Source organism: Ciona robusta, chromosome 13 (assembly GCF_009617815.1).
Source record: "Ciona robusta chromosome 13, ASM961781v2".
Lineage (NCBI taxonomy): Eukaryota > Metazoa > Chordata > Ascidiacea > Phlebobranchia > Cionidae > Ciona > Ciona robusta.
In genome coordinates, this window is record NC_143247.1 from 3,430,278 (window position 1) to 3,451,490 (window position 21,213).

At 36.6% G+C, this 21,213-nt stretch overlaps 2 protein-coding genes across 4 annotated transcripts in view; both read left to right on the plus strand.

The window, feature by feature from the left end:
• The window catches only part of LOC149725867 (solute carrier family 15 member 2-like), an 18,063-nt gene extending 12,667 nt beyond the window's left edge, over window positions 1–5,396 (plus strand). For 2 of the 3 annotated variants that reach the window (XM_089891109.1, XM_089891111.1), the window contains exons 12-18: window positions 623–748; window positions 1,309–1,461; window positions 1,846–2,027; window positions 2,320–2,473; window positions 2,750–2,866; window positions 3,259–3,437; window positions 3,772–5,396. In XM_089891109.1, the coding sequence (XP_089747235.1) occupies window positions 623–748; window positions 1,309–1,461; window positions 1,846–2,027; window positions 2,320–2,473; window positions 2,750–2,866; window positions 3,259–3,437; window positions 3,772–3,982 (1,122 nt within the window). In that variant the 3' untranslated portion in view covers window positions 3,983–5,396. Of the gene's footprint in view, window positions 1–622; window positions 749–1,308; window positions 1,462–1,845; window positions 2,028–2,319; window positions 2,474–2,749; window positions 2,867–2,989; window positions 3,080–3,258; window positions 3,438–3,771 lie in introns of those variants that run through there. The other variant, XM_089891112.1, reaches the window with a different exon arrangement.
• A 9,324-nt stretch (window positions 5,397–14,720) lies between these two features.
• On the plus strand, window positions 14,721–20,896 carry LOC149725868 (carbonic anhydrase-like). The gene is made up of 8 exons (XM_089891131.1): window positions 14,721–14,877; window positions 14,963–15,004; window positions 16,252–16,419; window positions 16,891–16,955; window positions 17,205–17,384; window positions 18,386–18,540; window positions 19,474–19,555; window positions 19,682–20,896. Exons 1-8 carry the CDS (start codon window positions 14,823–14,825, stop codon window positions 19,883–19,885), a joined length of 951 nt encoding a protein of 316 aa, XP_089747257.1. The 5' UTR covers window positions 14,721–14,822; the 3' UTR covers window positions 19,886–20,896.
• The last annotated feature ends 317 nt before the right edge of the window (window positions 20,897–21,213 follow it).

Genomic DNA, 21,213 nt, shown 5'->3' on the forward strand with positions numbered 1-21,213 from the left:
ATGTGTTTGTTTTTGTAGTGTTATTATGTGTTTGTTTATATATGTGTGTGTTTTTGTAGTGTTATTATGTGTGTGTTTATATATGTGTTTGTTTTTGTAGTGTTATTATGTGTTTGTTTATATATGTGTTTGTTTTTGTAGTGTTATTATGTGTGTGTTTATATATGTTTGTGTTTTTGTAGTGTTATTATGTGTGTGTTTATATATATGTTTGTTTTTGTAGTGTTATTATGTGTTTGTTTATATATGTGTTTATGTTTTTGTAGTGTTATTATGTGTGTGTTTATATATGTTTGTGTTTTTGTAGTGTTATTATGTGTTTGTTTATATATGTGTGTTAATGTGTATTTTGTTATTGTTTGTGTAATTTGCTGCTACTACAGATTGAAATCTATGTAAGTTTTTTAGGGTGTAGTGTTTTATAAATATGTGTTGGTTTTTATATTTAAAAGACCATGTGTATAAAAACTATGTATGTTTGTTCTATTTATGTTTGTGTTGCTGCTATACTACAGATATCATATTACAAACTAAGTTTAGATTAATAAATTATTATAATATATCTGTATAATGTATATATATATTTAATTTGAGCAGTTGTAACAAATATCCCGCTTGACAGAAAACTCTCACCCCCCTCCCTAAAAGTTTTGAGTTTGGTGTCCGATTTATAAATTCCGCTCCATGCAACGTAACTTTCATCCCGGATAATGGAATACTTCCCGATGTTACTGTGCAACCTAATGATGTGAGTATGTGATGTCATAATTAGTAGTTGTGATGTCATTATTAGTAGTTGTGATATCATTATTAGTAGTTTTTATGTCATCAGTAGTAGTTGTGATGTCATTAGTAGTAGTTGTGATATCATTATTAGTAGTTGTTATGTCATTAGTAGTAGTTGTGATGTCATCAGTAGTAGTTGTGATGTCATAATTAGTAGTTGTGATGTCATTATTAGTAGTTGTGATATCATTATTAGTAGTTTTTATGTCATCAGTAGTAGTTGTGATGTCATTAGTAGTAGTTGTGATATCATTATTAGTAGTTGTTATGTCATTAGTAGTAGTTGTGATGTCATCAGTAGTAGTTGTGATGTCATTAGTAGTAGTTGTGATGTCATTAGTAGTAGTTGTGATGTCATAATTAGTAAGTTTTTTTGTGTGTTACTATTAAGAAAAACATAACTTTTAAATTTTTTTTTTGTTTTAATTCTTTTTTTCAAAAACGTATACAGTATGTCATTTATTTGGTACACTGTTTGTCATTTATCCGGTACACTGTTCACCCCCTAACCCTTCCCTCCAGATAAGCACAATCTTTTTCTACCACCACACTGATACAGCAAGATACACTTACCTTGCATGCAATGGAGAAACAACTACCATACAAACAAATGCTGCTAAAGAACAAGTTGTGGAATTTGTGGTGTTTGGTGACCAGGCTCAATCTGTAAATAAGGTGATAAACTACTAATTAATTCTTTTTAATTGGCCTAATTTTCCTGCATAAATTCGACTTTTTTTTGCATTTTTGGGGTCGAATTTATGAAAGTTACGGGTTCGCCTACAGCTCAGTGTTGAGTTGATCTGGCTGAGTTTATTAATTTGGTAAAATACTACAAATGGTGGTGTTATTTGTGTATTGATTTCTGGTAATGGTATCATCATGTTTATATCGTTATAATCGTAAGATTAAATTAAACTGGCACGAGGTGTATAAAACAAAACACCCATGTTATAATGACTGTCTTTATCCCGCCATGCGAGGATAAATTACATTTCTTTATTCATAGAGACCATGTTTATGACATCATCAGCTTATACATCATTATGACATCACCAGGTACCCATGGTAACCCACAAGTCCGAAGATGGAGGGGGCAGGTTTAGTGTTTTGAACCTCGATCCCCAACAGCGCGACCTAGTGGTTGTAGTGACGAGTGTCGAGAGAGGGAAATACCCGGAGAGACCAACAGACGTCCTTTACACAAATCGATCGGCGAGTATCGACATTGGATATGGATTGTAAGTCGTTTGGATGATATATATGTAAATGTATGGAACTGTATAGTATACTAGTAGGGTGAGGAAAGTCGGTGGGACACCTTTTCATTATATTTTTTCATTCCATTTGGTATTAAACAAAAACATTCAAAGAATCATAAAACCGTATCCCCACGACTCCCATAGACCTTTGTTAATTGTTTAAAACACGATCAAGATATTTGGATATTATTTTCTAAAAGTGTCCCGTCTTCCCCCACCCTACTATGTATACATACATCTGATGATTCTGATAAATTTATTATTTCCACAGTGCAACGATAACTGCTTATGACAAATCAACATTTGGTGACAATGATGAGACTGGCAGTGGTGGCGGGAATGTTGTTGTATATACAACTGATCTATACTTAGATGTGGGAGGTGTATACAGTATTGTATATAATAATGGAAGTACAGGCTTCACTGTGAGTAATTAGGAGTATTCTTGTGTTAAATATTGTATTTATATATCATGTACTTTATTCTTTTCTTATACACAAGATACTTCTATACACCAGACAGGCATGGTGTATTCATACACCTCATGCTCACTGTTAAGTTATAACATGGGTGTCTTCTTATACACCGGACACACATGGTGTTTCGTACACCTCATGCTCACTGTCAAGTTATAACATAGGTGTCCACTTATACAAACACACATGATACATGATATATTACTTAACATGTTTATCTTACAGAACTTGGACCTAAACCCGAACACAATAAGTGTTGCGTGGATGATTCCGCAATTCCTTATAATAACCATAGGTGAAGTATTCCTCTCAATTACAGGGTTGGAGTTCTCGTACACACAAGTAAGTATATAACAGTATATGTATATAAAACTATAACAATTTATGTATTATAACATTTATATTACATAAAATAAGTTTAATACAATACATGTAATGTCTGCTTACAAGTTACTACGTAAGCAGCTTGTTCATCCTTGCATGGAGGGGCAGCGGCGATCGTTATAACACGGGTGTTTCGTTCCATACACCTCGTGCCCGCTTACAAGTTACTACGTAAGTAACTTATTTATCCTCGCATGATAGGGAAATGACAGTCATTATAACACGAGTGTTCTGTTTCATACATCCTGTGCCTGCTTATCCTGTGTTACTATTGAGTTTGTATTAAACTGTTTTAATTAAGCTTTCAAGCCATGTAACATAAAACTCTCTTGACCGGTATTTGAACCCAGGCACCCCCTAGCATGAAGTCCGTCCTCACAAGCATTTGGCTTTTCACGGTTTCTCTTGGAAACATCATCGTGTTAATCATCGCTGAAGCAAAGGGAATCGAGAAGCAGTCGGATGAATTCTTCTTGTTTGCAGGACTTATATTTGTGGCTGCGATTCTGTTTGTGTTCTTGGCATACAGGTATGGTTATATGTTATAGTTTTAGTGGTGAATGAACGTAACTTGTTTATTGATGATGTGGCAACGACAGTCAGTATAACACAGAGTTCTGTTCCAGACACAAAGTTACCATGTGTGTTACTTTGTGGGGGATTTTGTGGATTTTTTTTGTATGGCTGATAATTTGGACAACCAGTTAGTGACCACTGGGTTGGAGAAATTGTCGTTAAGTGTCTTGTCCAGAGTCACATACGCCTACAATGGTATCAGTTTGGAGGCTTGAATGTAAAAAAACACTTGTTGTTTAATATTGGGGCAGACACCCTAAGACTCACTGAAGATAAATAAACGCTAGGTACATTCCTGTCGACGAGAACGAATTCAAAGAAGAGATTTTGGAAGAAGAAAGAAAGTTCCGGGAGAGAGCCCGCTTGCACGAGTTGAAGAAGAAGGGCATTCCATTAGATGATATCAGTGTTGGGGAACTACCTAGCTATGACGTCGCCATCCAGGGGTCAAACGGGGTCACCAAAAAATTAGAATATGAGCATGATACCCCTATGTAAAGAAAGATCTTTTTAAGTGTTAATCTATAGTGACAGAAATATGTTTATAACGTCACTATTGCGCATACCGACGTCATAATTTTAAAGTTGTAACATAATACGCATTATCTGACAATCCCACTGTAGAATTATTGATTATGACGTAACTTTGCGGTCTACTTTTTGTGACGTCATAGCAGTTGTATAAAAATACACCCATGTTGACAATAAGAAGATTCCCGTGTTACTCTTGAAGGAGCATGAGGTGTATGAAAACACCATGTGTGTCTGGTGTATAAGAAGTCACCCATGTTATAACTTGATAAACCGAGCACTATATACTCCCATACGTGTGGTAGCTTTATCAGTGATCTGAACCTATTGGAATGTTGATGTATATTCTTTACACCATTCAATGTATTGAAACCGTGGATAGCTTTGACTTTGTGAATGAATGGAAGGATGTAACTTACTTTATCCTGGCGTGGCCGGAAAACGACTGTCGTTATAACACAAGTGTTCATACACCTCGTGCCAACTTACGAGTTTCCGTGTATGTTACTTTGTGGGTGATTAATGCTAGATATTGACAGTCGTTATAAGACGGTTGTTCTGTTTCATAGACCTTGTGCCAGCCTACGACCACGTATGTAATATTCTGAGTGATTATTTTTTTAATTTTTATTAATATTTAATGTACGGCTGGCATTTTAGAAAACCCATAAGTGACTACAGGGTACATTAGTAGGGTGGGGAAGACGGCACCCCTTTAGCACATAATATCTAAATATCCTGATAGTGTTTCAAATAATCAACAACGGTCTATGGGAGTCGTGAGGATACGGTTTTGTAATTCATTGAATGCTTCGCGAGGGTTAACAGCCGATCAGTTAACTACCAAGCTCACAAACTAGACAGAAAGTGTAAACAAGAATTTAGCAGGAATGCACAACAGAGCGAAAATATTAAGCGTAAAAACGGTGAAAGGTTCGGCGAGTCTTGTATACTTACTTAACTGCACTGCCAATCATGTGTAAAATTACTGCAGTGGTTTACCTATGAGTCAGAAAAAGGATAACAGTATGCGCGCTTGAAGTCTGTAAAAATTCGGCACGATCTAGAACCATGCGTTGGCAAGCATGAGTTCACGTAAATCGTCTTGTTCGTGCCCAAAAATCAAAACTTGTGACAGCCCGTGACCAAGTGATGAAATTCACACTCGTATACAGACCACGATTGTGTTTTGCCCTGTATGGGGAAGATACAATTACACCCAACATCACGGAGGACCTCTATCGTTATTTGCTTCGACATTTTAGGATGTAAAGGCCACGGTTTCGTCGGTTTTGTGCTTTTGTTTTAAGCAACACAATGCGTAATGTTATAACGACTGTCGTTTTGCTATAACTTCTAAACGGTCTCGTTTAGAGTAAAATTTATTTTGTATTTAAGCTTGTAAAGGTCTAGTTTTGTAGCGAATAAGTTTTTTACTTCTGTTTTAGATATCAACGTTCTATAACGGCTGTCGTTTGCCTTTACTTTCGTGGTTTCACTGTTTTTTGCATATAGTAGGGTGAGAAGATGGGACACCTTTTCATTCTATTTCCCCATCACACATTTGAAAGTAAACAAAGAAAATTCAAAAAAGTTTAAAAAACGTATCCTCACGACTCCCGTAGCCTGCTGTTAATTGTTTAAAACACGATTCGGATATTTGGATATTATGTGCTAAAGGTGTCCCATATTCTTGTACCCCATTATACTATTCCGACCGACGTTACTGAGTACCGCAGGAGACAAAATAGAGTTGTGTTATGCCCACAGTCTTAATAATCGCCGACAGACTTAGCATTGTTTTGTAAGCAACCTTGAGTCACGATCCTTTTAGAATTAGCTTTTAGTAAGCCTGTATCTGACTATTGGGATGATAGGCTAAGATGTAGCACTGCTAAAAATCTAGAAAGCATAAAAACTGCAGAATAATATTTTACTTGTATGAATATGAGTATGTTTGTAACATTATATTTGTCTTGTCGGTTATGCTAGCAAAGATTCAAAAAGCATAATATAGTAGATTGGGGAAAGGTGGGACAGAGTTTTTACTCTTATTTTCTCGTCTCATTTGGTAGTATACAAATAAAATTTAAAGAATTATAAAACCGTATCCTTACGACCCCAATAAACCGTTGTTATTTGTTTAAAACACGATGAGAATATTTCTATGTTATGTGCCAAAGGTGTCTCGTATTCCCCCAACCTACTAACGAAAAATGAATATAGCGCCAAAAGGGATGAATATTTGGTAAAATACCTAGACTAATTGTCATTGTAAACGGTATAGTATGACGCTACGGTAAAAATGTTGCGGACACAGTTACTCGCCGGGATTTGAACTCAGAAACCCCTTTAGGTAATTAACATTCCATGCATGGGAGTTTTGCCCGCAATCAGCGCTGGAGGCAGAAAATGTTTCGTCAATTTCAACATAATCAGATTCCGTGTGATTTTAGGCGTGCATCGTATGTGTATGTGTTGGTGCTTGGATTTAGTTAGACTACTGTTTAGTAGAGTATATGTACGGTTAGAGGTGCAGGTATAGGGCAAATAGTGTATTAGGACATGTACTATATATATATGTGGTTTAACTATACAACCGATGTATGTATATGTATATATTATATTGTATGTATATAGATATGTTATAACTTATGTTGTTGCCCTATTATGCGTGGGTAAATGAGCTACATACATGGTAACTGGTAAGGCTCACCGTTGTCACGAAAAAACATATATATATGGGTATATAGGCGCATGTTTATGCACATGTGATATGCCGACGGTGCTAAATGTCACGGTGTTTGTTGTATTATATATGTCGTTGGTGTTTGGATTTGGTTGAACTACTGTTTACTAGAGAATCGTATTGGCGGTTAAGAGGTTCAGGTTATAATACGTTGTTTTTATTGGTGTATTAAAGACTTCACATATATGTGTAACTGTATATAGTAGAGGGGGGGAAGATGGGACACCTTTTTATTCTATTTTCTTGTCCCATTTGGTAGCAAACAAAGAACATTCTAAGAATTATAAAACCGTATCCTCACGACTCCTATAAACCGCTGTTAATTGTTTAACACACGATCAGGATATTTAGATATTATGTGCTAAAGGTGTACCATCTTACCTCATTCTACTATATATATACATTTATGAGTATATGCCTACGTATTGATATTTATCTGCTAAATTGTATAAGTTTGAGTTAGGTTACTGTTTGGCAATGGAGTGTATATTGTGGGTTAGAGATACAGGTTATATTGATTAGTGTATTAGGACTCTATATATAGAGAGTACTGTGGGGGAAGAGGGGACACCTTTTTTTCCCACAGGCACTTTTTCTTAGGGAATTGTTTTAACCCAATGGTCACTAATGGATCGTAGTGTGAATAAAACAGAACACCTGGGTTATAGCAACTGTTGTTGTCCCGCCATGCGAGAATAAATAAGTTACATACGTGGTAACTCAAGTAAATGGGCACGAGGTGGATGAATTAAAACAACCGTGTTATAATAACTGTCGTTGCCACGCCATGCGAGGATAAATAATAAACAAGTAAGCTTTATATTTAAATTAACTTTCGTTACAGCTATATAGCCCATAGTGGTATAGCATGCCTATACGTACACATATGTCTTGCAGAAACTGTTCTTATAATCGGCAACACATTACGTTGTTTCGTCAATAATAATTATGGTAACGAAACATTGACATCAAACGAATATCGACCTCTGACGTCATTGCTAAGTGACGTCACGTGAACGAATCGATGTTGGAATTATAATATATAGGCAATACACTAATGTGTGCATTTGATGGTAATTACAACGATGTATGTATAGTAGCGTGAATTCCCGTGGGCTGCTTGACGTGAAGACAAGACTGCATAATGATATAGTAGGGTGGAGCAAGACGGGACACCTTTAGCACATAATATCCAAATATCTCAGGACATAGAGGAAAATATGGGCTTTTAGTACGATTGGGAAACATGGGATATTATGTGCTAATGATATCCGTCTTCATTCCCAGTGCTATAGTACATTTAGTAGGTTTGGGGAAAACGGGACACTTTTAGCCCATAATATCCAAATATCCAGATCGTGTTTTAAACAATTAACAACGGTCAATTAGAGTCGTGAGGATATGGTTTTATAATTCTTTGAATGTTTTTTGTTTACTACCAAATAATGGGACGAAAAAATAGATAAAGAAAAATTATGAAGGAAAAGTGTCAAAAATAAAAGCGTGGCTGCTAAACCTAGATTCAAAATATAAAGCAAAGATCAGATTAATTAAACAACGAAGAGAAGGAAATTAGCAGCAAAACGACAAAATCGTTGCTGTTAAACCTACTCTCACAGTGCAAAGTGCTTAGCGGTTTGGTAGTTTAGAGAAGCAAACGCAGTTAACTTGGTGGTGATTTGCATTTGGGTTGTTGAGTCTGTAGTGAACGCAAGGTGTATTTATATAAGGGCGTGTACGCTACAAGTGTTGTAATTTCTCGTCGAAGCTACCAGACAGAGTGTTGGTGTAACAGAGTGTTGGTGCAATTTACTTATATATGTTTGGTAGCCAAAACAGCAGAATATAAGTTATGTTTAATTTTAATAAGTTATATTATTTATAGGTGAATGGTGGTATAGTAGAGTGGGGGAAGACAGGACACCTTTAACACGTAATATCTAAATATCCTGATCGTGTTAAACAATTAACAACGGTCTATAGGAGTCATGAGGATATGGTTTTTTAATTCTTTAAATGTACTTTGTTTACTACCAAATGGGACGAGAAAATCCAATGAAAAGTGTCCCATCTTTCCCCACCCTACTATATTATGCCATGCAGCAACAACGATATAGAGTTTTGTATGCGTCAAACTAAACGGTCGTTAAGCTATAGACTGTGACGGTTTAAATGCCGCTAGCTTTGGTTCCATATATAGTTTGTATAGAACGTTTTAGACTCATATACATATACATGCGAGTTTATACTAGGTGTGTACTGTCTATATAGTACTGTGGAGTATGATGGATACCGTTAGCACATAGTATCCCATGTTTCGTAACCGTGTTTTAACAACTAACAACGATTTTTTAGAGCTGTTAGAATATGGTTACATAATTCTGTATTCTACTAGTGTATATATATCTGTATTGATATATTGTCAATTATATGTCTATATGTCATTTATTGGTTCGTAGTGTTTAGACTTTGATACATTAAGTGTCGTTTATTTAACAAAGTCTCCAAGCTTCTGAACTTAAATGTATATATAGTAGGATGGGGGAAGATGGGACACCTGTTCATTCTAGTTGCTCGTTTTATTTAGAAGTAAACAAAAAAATTCTAAGAATTGTAAATCCGTATCCCCACGACTCCCATAGACTGTTACTAGTTGTTTAAAACACGATCAGGATATTTGGATATTATGTGCTAAAAGGTGTTTCATCTTCCCCCGCCCTACTGTATCACGTATATAACAACATCATTGTTGTTTTAGTTAAACAACCGCGCTTTTGAGATGCATTTCTTACGTAGTTTTAACCCGTAGCATGTTTCACATTGATTTTAAATGGTTATATACCATCACCAACAGCGGGTGTTAGCTACTATCGCAGGCGTATTGGTTACAAGCGTTGACATTTTACTTTAACACGTGTAATCACTTGTATGATTAACAGCTACATCGGTGTATAATACGATACATGTGGAATGACGTCTACTTTTTACATGGGTCAGGTCCTGCTGCATGCAAGGGGACCTGGGATTTATGCCAGAGTTGTCGCATTACCCAAACATTGTATATTCTATTCTATATATGGGTGAGGTTCTACAGTAAGGCATGCCATGGGACCTAGGATTTAGGCCAGAGTTGGTCCATTACCCCAACATTGTATATGCACATTCTATTCTATATGGGTGAGGTCCTACAGTGGCACGCTGTGGGACCTGGGATTTAGGCCAGAACTCGTTGCAGCAATAAATTATACGTAATGCATTGCCTCAATGTATTAAAAGTCCTGTGTACAGAAACTGTTTTCAAATTTAAGTATACGTTATCAAAAATGAAATTTCATCCGTTGTTGTTACATATTGATTAGCGCGCCCGACTCCAACCTGGAGGTCACGGGTTAATAAGGTTAGACGCATTGTGGGCGTATATGTGTCCTTGGGTGGCTGCCTCTAACACCCATTGGTTACTGAGGCTCGACACTGCTGTCATTGTGGACGTATTTGTCATTGACTTTTCACTGAGGGCACGGTGTGTATTGAATAAGATACTCGTGTTACAACGATGTCAAGCCAAGGTGTATATAAGTTACATTAGGCCCTTGTTTAAAAGGATTCTTATACAGTATTTGTAACCTTACCTCTAAGGGGTGATGTAGGTTGTAACATTGAAATAAATTGTTTAGGTGGGTTTGTAAAGAAATAAGTTTACTTTGTATTTTGAGCCGAATTGTAAGAACAGGTTTTGCTTTGTTTTTGTAATTGATTTTACAACAACGGGTTTTCTGAGTTCATTTATTCGGACTCAGTATTGCGTAAACGGTAAATGGGTCTTATAAAACAAGCAGAGGATTCCCGTACCTGCATTGTTAGTATATGGTAGAGTGGGGAAGATGGGACACCTTTTCAATCTATTTTCTCGTCCCATTTAGTAATAAACCAATCATTTAAAGAATGTGCTTTGTTTACTACCAAATGGGACGAAAACATAGAATTAAAAGGTTTCTCATCTTCCCCCACTCTACTATATACTACCAATGCAGATACGAGAATTCTAGGCTTGTGATATAAGACCCATTTAATTTTCTTATCCCCACTTTACTATATATAGGTGTATGAATGAATGAATGAATGAATGAATGAATGTATGAATGAATGAATGAATGAATGAATGAATGAATGAATGAATGAATGAATGAATGAATGAATGAATGAATGAATGAATGAATGAATGAATGAATGAATGAATGAATGAATGAATGAATGAATGAATGAATGAATGAATGAATGAATGAATGAATGAATGAATGAATGAATGAATGAAACTTACTTTATCCTCGCGTGGCTCTTAGAACATGGCACAAAAGCCATTTAGCTATACTGTGTTATTTGAATTCCTTGTTGCGTAACTCTTTGTTAGCTGTGGTTCAGTTTAAAGTAGTTCTGCAAAGTTCTGCAGTCACGCCGTTTGGATTGCATTCCCCACCTTTAACCCAGCATTGCGTTTTCACTCATCCATAAAACGCGTATTTAACATTTGCCATTTCCTGCTAAAATCTACCGGTTATGTAACTTCTTACATTTGAAAATATTATGTAATTTTGACCGAGACTTGGTTTATAGGGATTGCGGAAGTTAACAAATTAATTTATTTTATTGCAATCTAAACTTAAAGTGCCTCGCAGGTTTACTTTATCATTTAATAATAATTCTCTGGTTTAGATCCCATGCCTTATAATGTGTTCATCCGTATATAGAGTATAAATATACATTCATGTGTTTAATATGTTCACCTTAATATTCGAATTCAAATTAAATTGAAACGATATTCGCTTTGTTAGGTCGCTTTTGTAGCGATATTGATAGCGGCCATACATATATATGTACTAGGGTAGGGGAAGATGGAATAGATACCTTTTCATTCTATTTTCTCTTCCCATTTTGTAGTTAACAGAAAACATTCAAAGAATTATAAAACCGTATCCTCACGACTTCCATAGACCGTTGTTAATTGTTTAAAACACGATCAGGATATTTGGATATTATGTGCTAAAAGTGTCCCGCCTTCCACCACTCTACAATAACTATAATTGGGTAAACTATAGCACGTTTAAAAGCAAACGATATAATAATATCAATTAAGTTTAAATAAAAAAAACATGAAATAACTTACTCTGTTAACAGGAGGTTATACCATCAACAGCAATAAGAGGTGATCTATATGCAAATCTTAGCGTTGGCGTATCTTTTAAAAGTAAACCATGCAAAAAGCAAATGATCTCTCTGGTATTTGTACCTGGGTGCCCACTGTTGCGTTGCCAAGTCTTTGTTTGCACCCGTTGCAATGAGGTTTCTTTCCTGTTCCGCCGATTGGGTTCCGTTTTATTTGCTTTGAAACCCTGCCCCGCCTAAACCGCTGTTTTACGTTGCTTCCAAACCCTATATAACGTATAGCGTGTAACAACTGTTGTTTTCCTTCTATATCACCTACGTATGTACTTCCGTACTTTTTAACTGAATCGCATTTTTTTCATTTTTCATCGTCCCATTTGGTACTAAACAAAGAATATTTTCAGAATTATATAACCGAATCCTCGCGACTCCAAAAGAGCGTTGTTAATTGTTAAAAAGGCGATCATGAAATATGGGATTTATGTGCTAACGGTACCCATCTTATCCCATAGTAGTATACCCCCCATATTAGTATACCCCCAAAATTTCTTCGTAAAAAGATGGCGCGTATTATGTGCTAATGGTATTTTACCCCACAGTAATATACTTAAAAAACTAAATTCCCGCTTGCGTTCAAAATATTGCATATTAGGTAACGGTATCCATTTTACTGACAGTAATATACCTAAAAATGGCTAGTTTTTGGAAAATGTGAAACGGTGAAGTATTTCCTGCTTGTGTTACAATAAAATAGGAAAAAATAGGATATTTCTTCATAAAAAAAAGGCTTAAAAATATGTGGTAGTACTGTGTGCTATAACGCTGGTATCCATTTTCCCAACAGTACGATGTAAAAAATGTAAAACTGTAAAGAATTGCGTTCAAAATAGTGCATATTATGTGCTAACGGAAAACTTCTTTGTAAAGTTGTAAAGAATTTCTCGCGTGCACTACGCTGAGTTCACATTCCTACCGCAAGCTTCGCAAACTCGTCCTTCATTCTCACTGATAAACTGGCCGCTTAAAAACTTAACACGGATAGCCAGGATCGCCCATCAATCACCGCATACAGGTCACTTTTGCACGGTCCAGTTAAACCTTAGGAACCAAACGCTTCGGTCTTAATCTCATTATCTCAACTTCTTCTCCTGCTTTAAAATGCAAACAATTGTAAAGGGAATACGACACTTAGAAATTTTTCAGAGTTCTGAATACTTTTGTTTAACTGTTTTAAATGCGACCTTTGCAGCTGTTGCACAGGCATAGTAACCTAAATTCCCTACGTTGATTTATAATGTATAGGTTTGATATTTTCCATTGTAGTTAGTTTAACCTATTTCTAATATAGTAAGGTGGGGAACATGGGACACCTTTACGTTCTATGTCCTGTCCCATTTGGTATTAAACAGAGAACATTCAAAGAATTATAAACCGTATTCTCACGACTCCCATAGCCCGTTGTTAATTGTTTAAAACACGATCAGGATCTTTGGATATTATGTGCTAAAGGTGTCCCGTCTTCCCTCACCCTACTCACTGTACAATGTTATTTTCGGTATTTCTAAAGGCGCAAATTATTACTGTACATTGAAGTTCAAATATGTTTCGCGGTTTTTCTGTGAAATATTTATTTAGTTTTGAGATTTAATCATGTTTCGCGGTTTTTCTGTGAAACATTTATTTAGTTTTGTAAAGAATTTTGTAAAGATTATTGTATTGAAACGAAAGTACTCAAAACTTTGGTCGGGCGTCAGCAAGAATGAAACAGAATTATCCCGTGTAATAAAAAGTAAATACTCGATTATTTAAAATCCACTCTACAGCTTTTGCAGCCATTTAGTTTAAATGCAATCAATGTGTATTAGGATTAACAAAAGTTAAAAGTGTTTTACAAATTTTAATTATAAACCGCGTTGGATTTGCTATTTTGCTGAGTATTAATCTTTAAGTTAAGGATTCTAAGCTACTTTAATAACTGTAAAGTGTTGTTAAGCTATAGGTGTAAGTACGATTTGGCGCTAGTAAGATTGCGCAATCTGCTCAAATGGGCTTCTTACTTAATTTTCACGAAAAAGGCGATGCTAGTATTTAAAGGGTGTTGGGCGTTGGTAGGTATCAGTATTGTGACGTAACCATGTATTGTTACGTAACCATGTAGGATAATGGGTTAAACGTAACATGAGGCCCAGTAGTCATTTTTACGTCACTGTGTCCAATTGTGACGTATCGTTTCAGCGTCACTGGAAATATTTGGTTTGGATTAAATTTCGAAATAAAGAGAAAAATCTTTCGAAAAAGGCAGAATTTTGACTCGTTTTGCAGCGTTAGTAGTTATGTAAGCGGAGGGTAGTTAGTCGAAAAGTTGTAACATCGTAAAAATCTGTGTTTTCTTGACCTAAAATATTGGTTTTGTATCAAATATCAAAATAAGAGAGAAGGATTTTTCGGGAAAGTGCAGAAAGTTTTGTCTTGTTGGTAAACGTAGTTTCTGTTGACCAACCTATAGTTGTGTTTACGCATATTTCAAAAAGTCGTTTCAATTTAAACAAAATGCCAGAATAAGTAAATAAGTGAATGAATGCGGCATGGAAAACATGCAGCGTAGATTAGATATGGCAGATTATAATCCTAAGATTTAGGCAAGGGTTGGCCCAATTTACCCCGCAGTAGAAGATAACTTAAAAACCGGTTGTTTTTGGAGGATTTCTATTCTACTAAAATTAAACAACAAAATATTCTAAAACGTCTCATCAATATTCAATATGCAGCATATTAACTCCTTATTTTATTTATGGATAAAAATAGTAACATTTTCATTATTTTATTGTAAAAGGCATCTGCTTCTTTAAAAATCAGATAACATATAGTTACATTGTGATAGTAGAATACCAGAATAAAATGAACTCATTCAGAACACCAGTCGTGCTTCTACTGCTGTCTACTTTAATAATAGGTAAGCATCTGTAACAAAAGATTTCATTCCTTGAAATAAATTATTAATTAAAACAATAATTAATCCAGATTAATTTATTTCAAAGGTTTTTCAAACGCAGCGACTTGGAGTTACGGGGGGAACGACGGTCAGTATTTTGTTAAAATTATTTTTCCAAAACTTTTTATAGTAGGGTGGAGGAAGATGGGACACCTTTTCATTCTTTTTTTTCTCGTCCCATTTGGTAGCAAACAATAATGATTCAAAAAATTATAAAAACCGTATCCTTACGACTCCCTTAGATCGTTGTTAATTGTTTGAAACACGATCAGGACATTTCGATGTTATATGTAAAAGGTGTCCCATCTTCCCCCAACCTACTAAAGAGTTGTGACGATCTATGGAAGTTGTGAGGATACGGTTTTATAATTCTTTGATATTTTTTGTTTGCTACCAAATGGGACGAGAAAAAAGAATGGAAAGGTGTCCCATTTTGCCCCACTTTACTATACGATATTACCACGTGTATTAAAGCCACTATACGACATAAGTTCCCACACTTGTAAAAAGATTCTGACACTTGTGCCAACTACAATATATCATAACATGTATATGGCAATTAACACTTCATAAAACGCCGGCGGCAACCGACTACTCCAATAGGCCAGTTATTAAAAAACGACACGTCACAATGACCACTGTGAGGTCATGGCAGACTGGATTTTTCATATTGTTTGGTCATAATACCTCATTTAATATAAATGTCAATACTTTGGTAGTCTCCAATATTTGTATTTATTCAATTGGTTTGCTGCAGTCGTTGCTACCGCACTCTGTATTGACACCTATGTTTGCCTAGCACACAAATAAAGGGAACACGCCCCTAAGACACGCTTAGTATCGCTATTTAGGGGTAATGGGCAAACTCTGGCGCAAATCCCAGGTTCCATGGCGTGCTTCACTGTAGGACCACACTCATATAGAATAGAATGTGCATATACAATGTTGGGGTAATAGGCCAACTCTGACCTAATTCCAGGTCCCATGGCATGCCACACTGTAGGACCTCACCCATATAGAATAGAATGTGCATATACAATGTTGGGGTAATGGACCAACTCTGGTCTAAATCCCAGGTCCCATGACATGCCTCACTGTAGAACCTCACCCATATAGAATAGAATGTACATATACAATATGGGAGTAATGGACCAACTCTTCCCTAAAACCCAGGTCCCATGCTGTATGACCTCGCCCATATAGAATATAATTTGCATTGCTTAAATACACTTATCTGCTCGAATACGATAACGCAAAGAAATCAGCTACAGCCTATATACTATGCATATAGGGGTTAGTTCCCACACATTTTAACATATTCACATTTAACAACAGGACCCGGTGCTTGGGGAACTAGTTTTCCTGATTGCGCCAAGACAAGCCAATCCCCGATCAAGATCGTCCATGCTCAAACCACTGCCGATCCAACACTTGGAAGTTTTTCTGCTTCTATGTTCACGGCTGCCCCGACGGCGATGGAACTCACAAATAACGGTCATGCACGTAAGTTGGCTTGTTTTGTTATATAGTAGGGTGGGGAAAGATGGGACAAGTTTCTATAGTGGGGAAACATGGGACAAGTTTCTATAGTAGGGTGGGGGAAGATGGGACAAGTTTCTGAAGTAGGGTGGGGAAAGATGGTACAAGTTTCTATACTAGGGTGGGGAAAGATGGGACAAGTTTCTATGGTAGGGTGGGGGAAGATGGGACAAGTTTTTATAGTAGGGTGGGGAAAGATGGGACAAGTTTCTATAGTAGGGTGGGGAAAGATAGGACATATTTTTATTCTATTTTCTCGTCCCATTTGGTAGTATACTAAGAACATTCAAAGAATTAAAACACACAAGATCCTTGCGACTTACATAGACCGTTGTCAGTTGTTTAAAACATGATTTATCGTACAGCGAAACTGTCAATGGCTAATTAATGTTCATGTAATTGTAACTTAACTTAATCTCTATATGCATTTTACAGTACAAGTTAATTTGGAGAACGGCTATACCATCTCGGACACCAAGGTTTTACCCGGCAATTATCAGGTAAAACAACGTTGTAAATTGTAGTGTGTACCATACAGCTAATGTATAAGGTACGGCTATGAAGTTAGCATCATAACAATGTATACAACAAAGTTAAAAGCGTGAAAAAAGAGACTCATGGTTTCCTTTTTGGCGAAATCTATATCTTTTATTATTGTTTGTTCATTATTGGTTGGACTTAATATTTTAACGTTTTTTATAACACTTTACCCAACAGTGTTACCAGTTACTAATCTAACTTCAACCCAGGCTTTGCAATTTCATCTCCATTGGGCAGCTAACGGCAGCACTGCTGGGTCCGAGCATTGGTTGGACGGTGTCCAATATTTTGGCGAACTCCACATTGTACACGTGAACACAAAATACGCGAACATAAGCGTAGCATTGGCGAACTCGGACGGCCTGGCTGTGTTAGGATTCTTCGTGAAGGTAATATATAATATGGCATGCCTAACCGCATCATACTGGTTTATGTTTGTCTGGCGCCAGGGCATAGTGCTGGTTAGCGCGCCTGCCTGTAAAAATGGGTTCAAAGCTCGTGGCTGCTACCACTGGGGGCGTATGTGTCCTTGGAAAGACACTTAACGGCAATTTCTCCAACCCAGTGGTCACTAATGGATTGGTATGAATGTGAATGTAACTTACTTTATCCTCGCGTGGCCGGAAAACGACTGTCGTTATAACACGGGTTTAACACCTTGTGCCAGCTTACGAGTTACCATGTATGTTAGTTTGTGAGTGATTATTTTTTTTTGGATTTTTTTCATTTTTTTTATGTAGCAAACAAAAATTGTTTACAGAACTATATAACGAATCCTCGCCGTTTTAAAAGAGCTCTAATTGTTTAAACACGATCAGGAAATATGGGACATTATGTGCTAACGGTATCTATCTTGCCCCATGGTACTAAGTTCGCAGTTAAAAGGCTTCCACTTTAGGAGATCAGTAATTAAGACACGGAAGGTCAAATTAAGTCGGCTTTCCCGTCGTTTAAAATAGCCACGTTTAAATCCCAGGGGTCTATTTGGCCACATATTAAAATGTAGCTTAAACATAACCGTTCATTTATAAGTTACATACGTAGTAACTCGTAAGCGGACACGAAGTGTATGAAACAAAACATTCGTGTTATAACGACTGTCATTGCCCCGCCAAGCTAGATTAAATAAGTTACATATGTGGTAACTCGTAAGCGGGCACGAGGTGTATGAAACCGAACACTGGTGTTATAACTACTGTTGTTGCCCCGCCATGTAAGGATAAATAAGTTACATTTATTTTTTTATTCTTTCATACTTTGCTTGCTATAAAACATTAGTAAACATGTATTTTCCGTTGGAAACTTGTTTTGACCTAGCACAGATTCCTATACAGATGCGTAAGCTATAATGTAGAATATCCCGTAATAATGTATCTTTATTACGTCACAGATTGAAGGAACAACAGACAATACTAACTTTGACGTCATACTTAACCCTGTACGTAATGGCAACGTGACGTATGACAACGAGGTTATGAGGTATGCAACACCCTTCCCGATCTCCCAAATCGTCCCCGCGACTTTCAACGATTATTACAGATACCCGTAAGTTTTCTAAGCTGGTAATGCAATACTGCTATTATATGAATGTCACCTATTTATTCTTACATTGAGTTGCTATACCATGCCGCTATTAAACGTATCTAACTTATTTGTCCTCGCATGGCAGGGCAATGACAGTCGTTATAACACGGGTGTTCTGTTTCATACACCTCGCGCCCGCTTACGAGTAACCACGTATGTAACTTATTTATCCTGCTATGGCAGGGCAACGACAGTCATTATAACAAGGGCGTACTATTTCATACACTTCATCGTGCCGCTTACGGGTTATCATGTATGTAACTTTGTAAATAAATGTAATTTATTTATCCTCTCATGGTAGGGCAATGTCAGTGGTTATAAAACAGATGTTCTTGTGCTCGCTTACGAGTTACAACGTATGTAAACTTGTGGGCAAATGAAAACTGTTAACACTTAAGCGGCGGGCAAAATTAAAAAGTTTGCACGAAGTATTTAGTAAATTATTATGTTTGGCAAAAACTTCGTAACATCGCGCCAAGTCGCACAGTATAGGAAACCTCTTGCTCTTAAAACGGCTCAAATTGGCCTAATGTGTTTCTTATCGTGTTTATCGTTTCCTCAGGGCTAAATTTGAACATGACTCAAATAACAGAGGGTGATGTAATTTGACATCGATACACATAGAGAAAGCTATACAGGAAACAAAGTCTTTACATATGTGGTGGGCACGAGGTGTATGAAATAGTACGCCCTTGTTATAATGACTGTCGTTGCCCCGCCATGCGAGGATAAATAAGTTGCACATTTACAAAGTTACATACATGACAGTCAGTAAGTGGGCACGAGGTGTATGAAACAGAACACCCGCGTTATAATGACCGCCAAGGATAAATAAATTACATTTAATCAAATACTCTAAAATGTTAATGAACCATTCTACCTCACTCCCCATAGAGGATCGCTCACAACACCACCTTGTGCTGAAAGTGTTGTTTGGACAATGTTCAGAGACCCGATAGTGATCTCACAAGCACAGGTTAGTACGTCATAATCAAGTTATTTTTACAGCATTTTTTGTTGACACACATTACTGTTGGATTAGGACTACAAAGGTCATGACTTGCGGGTGAATATTTCACACAATTGGATCTATATTTTCTAGGCGCAGGTACTTCAAACCTCTCTTTACGCAAATGAGAAAACGGCTGCAAATAATGTACTTATTGGCGGCAACTATCGTCCCCCTTTGGCCCTCAATGGTCGAGTGGTGAAACGTACCGGTTCTGGCGCTGGCACAATCGGCAAAATATCCATCCGCGAGATGGCAGCCTTGGTCAGCCTGATATGTTTTGCTATTTTCTGGTAAAAACTTATTTACGCGAAGGTTTCACAATTTGTGTGTGTGACGCATAAATTACCTAGTTCCTTTAAACGATACGTCATAATACCTATTGTAAACAACATAAAGAAGCGGAATATTAACAAATGTGTTAGAAAATACTTCCCTCAATGAAATTTAATGAGAGGGTAAACAACGCTTTTATAACTTATTTAATAAGATAGTACTGTGGGGTAAGATGGGACACTTTTGGCGCACAATATCTAAATATCCTGACGCTATTTTAGAGTCGTAAGGACACAGTTTTATAATTCGTTGAATGTTTTTTGTTAATACCAAATAGGACAAGAAAAATGATAAAATGTCCCATCTTACCCCAATCAACTGTATATTTACCGCTTCTGGTTTTTACTAACTTTACGTTTTATCGCAAAAATAATAACCGTTCTAGTGTTTCTATATCTATGTTTTTGGCACGGACCTGCACTTTTAGGCGGAAAATTTACTTTCTGATCGTGTTGTAGTGTTATGTATTGTATAATTTGAACCTGGGTTAAAGCACGACATTTAGCATTAATTTGAAAACAAACCGCTTAAAATAGTAGTCACTAATGGATTGTTCATCCGTACATAAAATAATCACCTACAGAGTGACATCATACGTGATAACTCATAAATACACGAGGTGTATGGAATAGAACATCCGTGTTATAACTACTGTCGTTGCCCAACCCTGCGAAGATAAACAAGTTACATACGTGGTAACTCGTAAGCGGGCATGAGGTGTGTGAAACAGAACACCTGTGTTATAACGACTGTCGTTATCCCGAGTATAAATAAGTTACATTAATTGAAACACAGTAATTTTTAATTGGCTTCAAATTGTATTTAAACTAAATAAAGTTTTTGCAAATTTTATGACAGTTGTAACTTTACGTGTTTTAAATAACGGAAGAATTTTAACAACTGACTTGATTTATAACCTAATCGTACACAGCCGTGTTCTAACAACCGCCATTAAACGTCGGTTCGTATAAATCCACGACTTGTTCTGTTGTAAAAACATTTTAGAATAAATTGGTCAATAAATAGGTAAAGGTCGCACATCGATCAACGCGGGGCGGATTACGACAGACTGCTTGGCATTCAGCTTTACTTTTAAAGCCAAGCAATCGCCGCCAGGCCAAATGGCTGGTGGCCAGATCCTGTAAAAAAAGTCTGCGGCGAAGATATTTCAAAAATGCCAACTTTCTGCACTGGAGTTGATTGGATATATGTGCGCTATAGCCTGCATGAAAAAAAGTAGGGTGGGGGAAATTGGACACCTTTTTATTCTATGTTCTCGTCCTATTTGG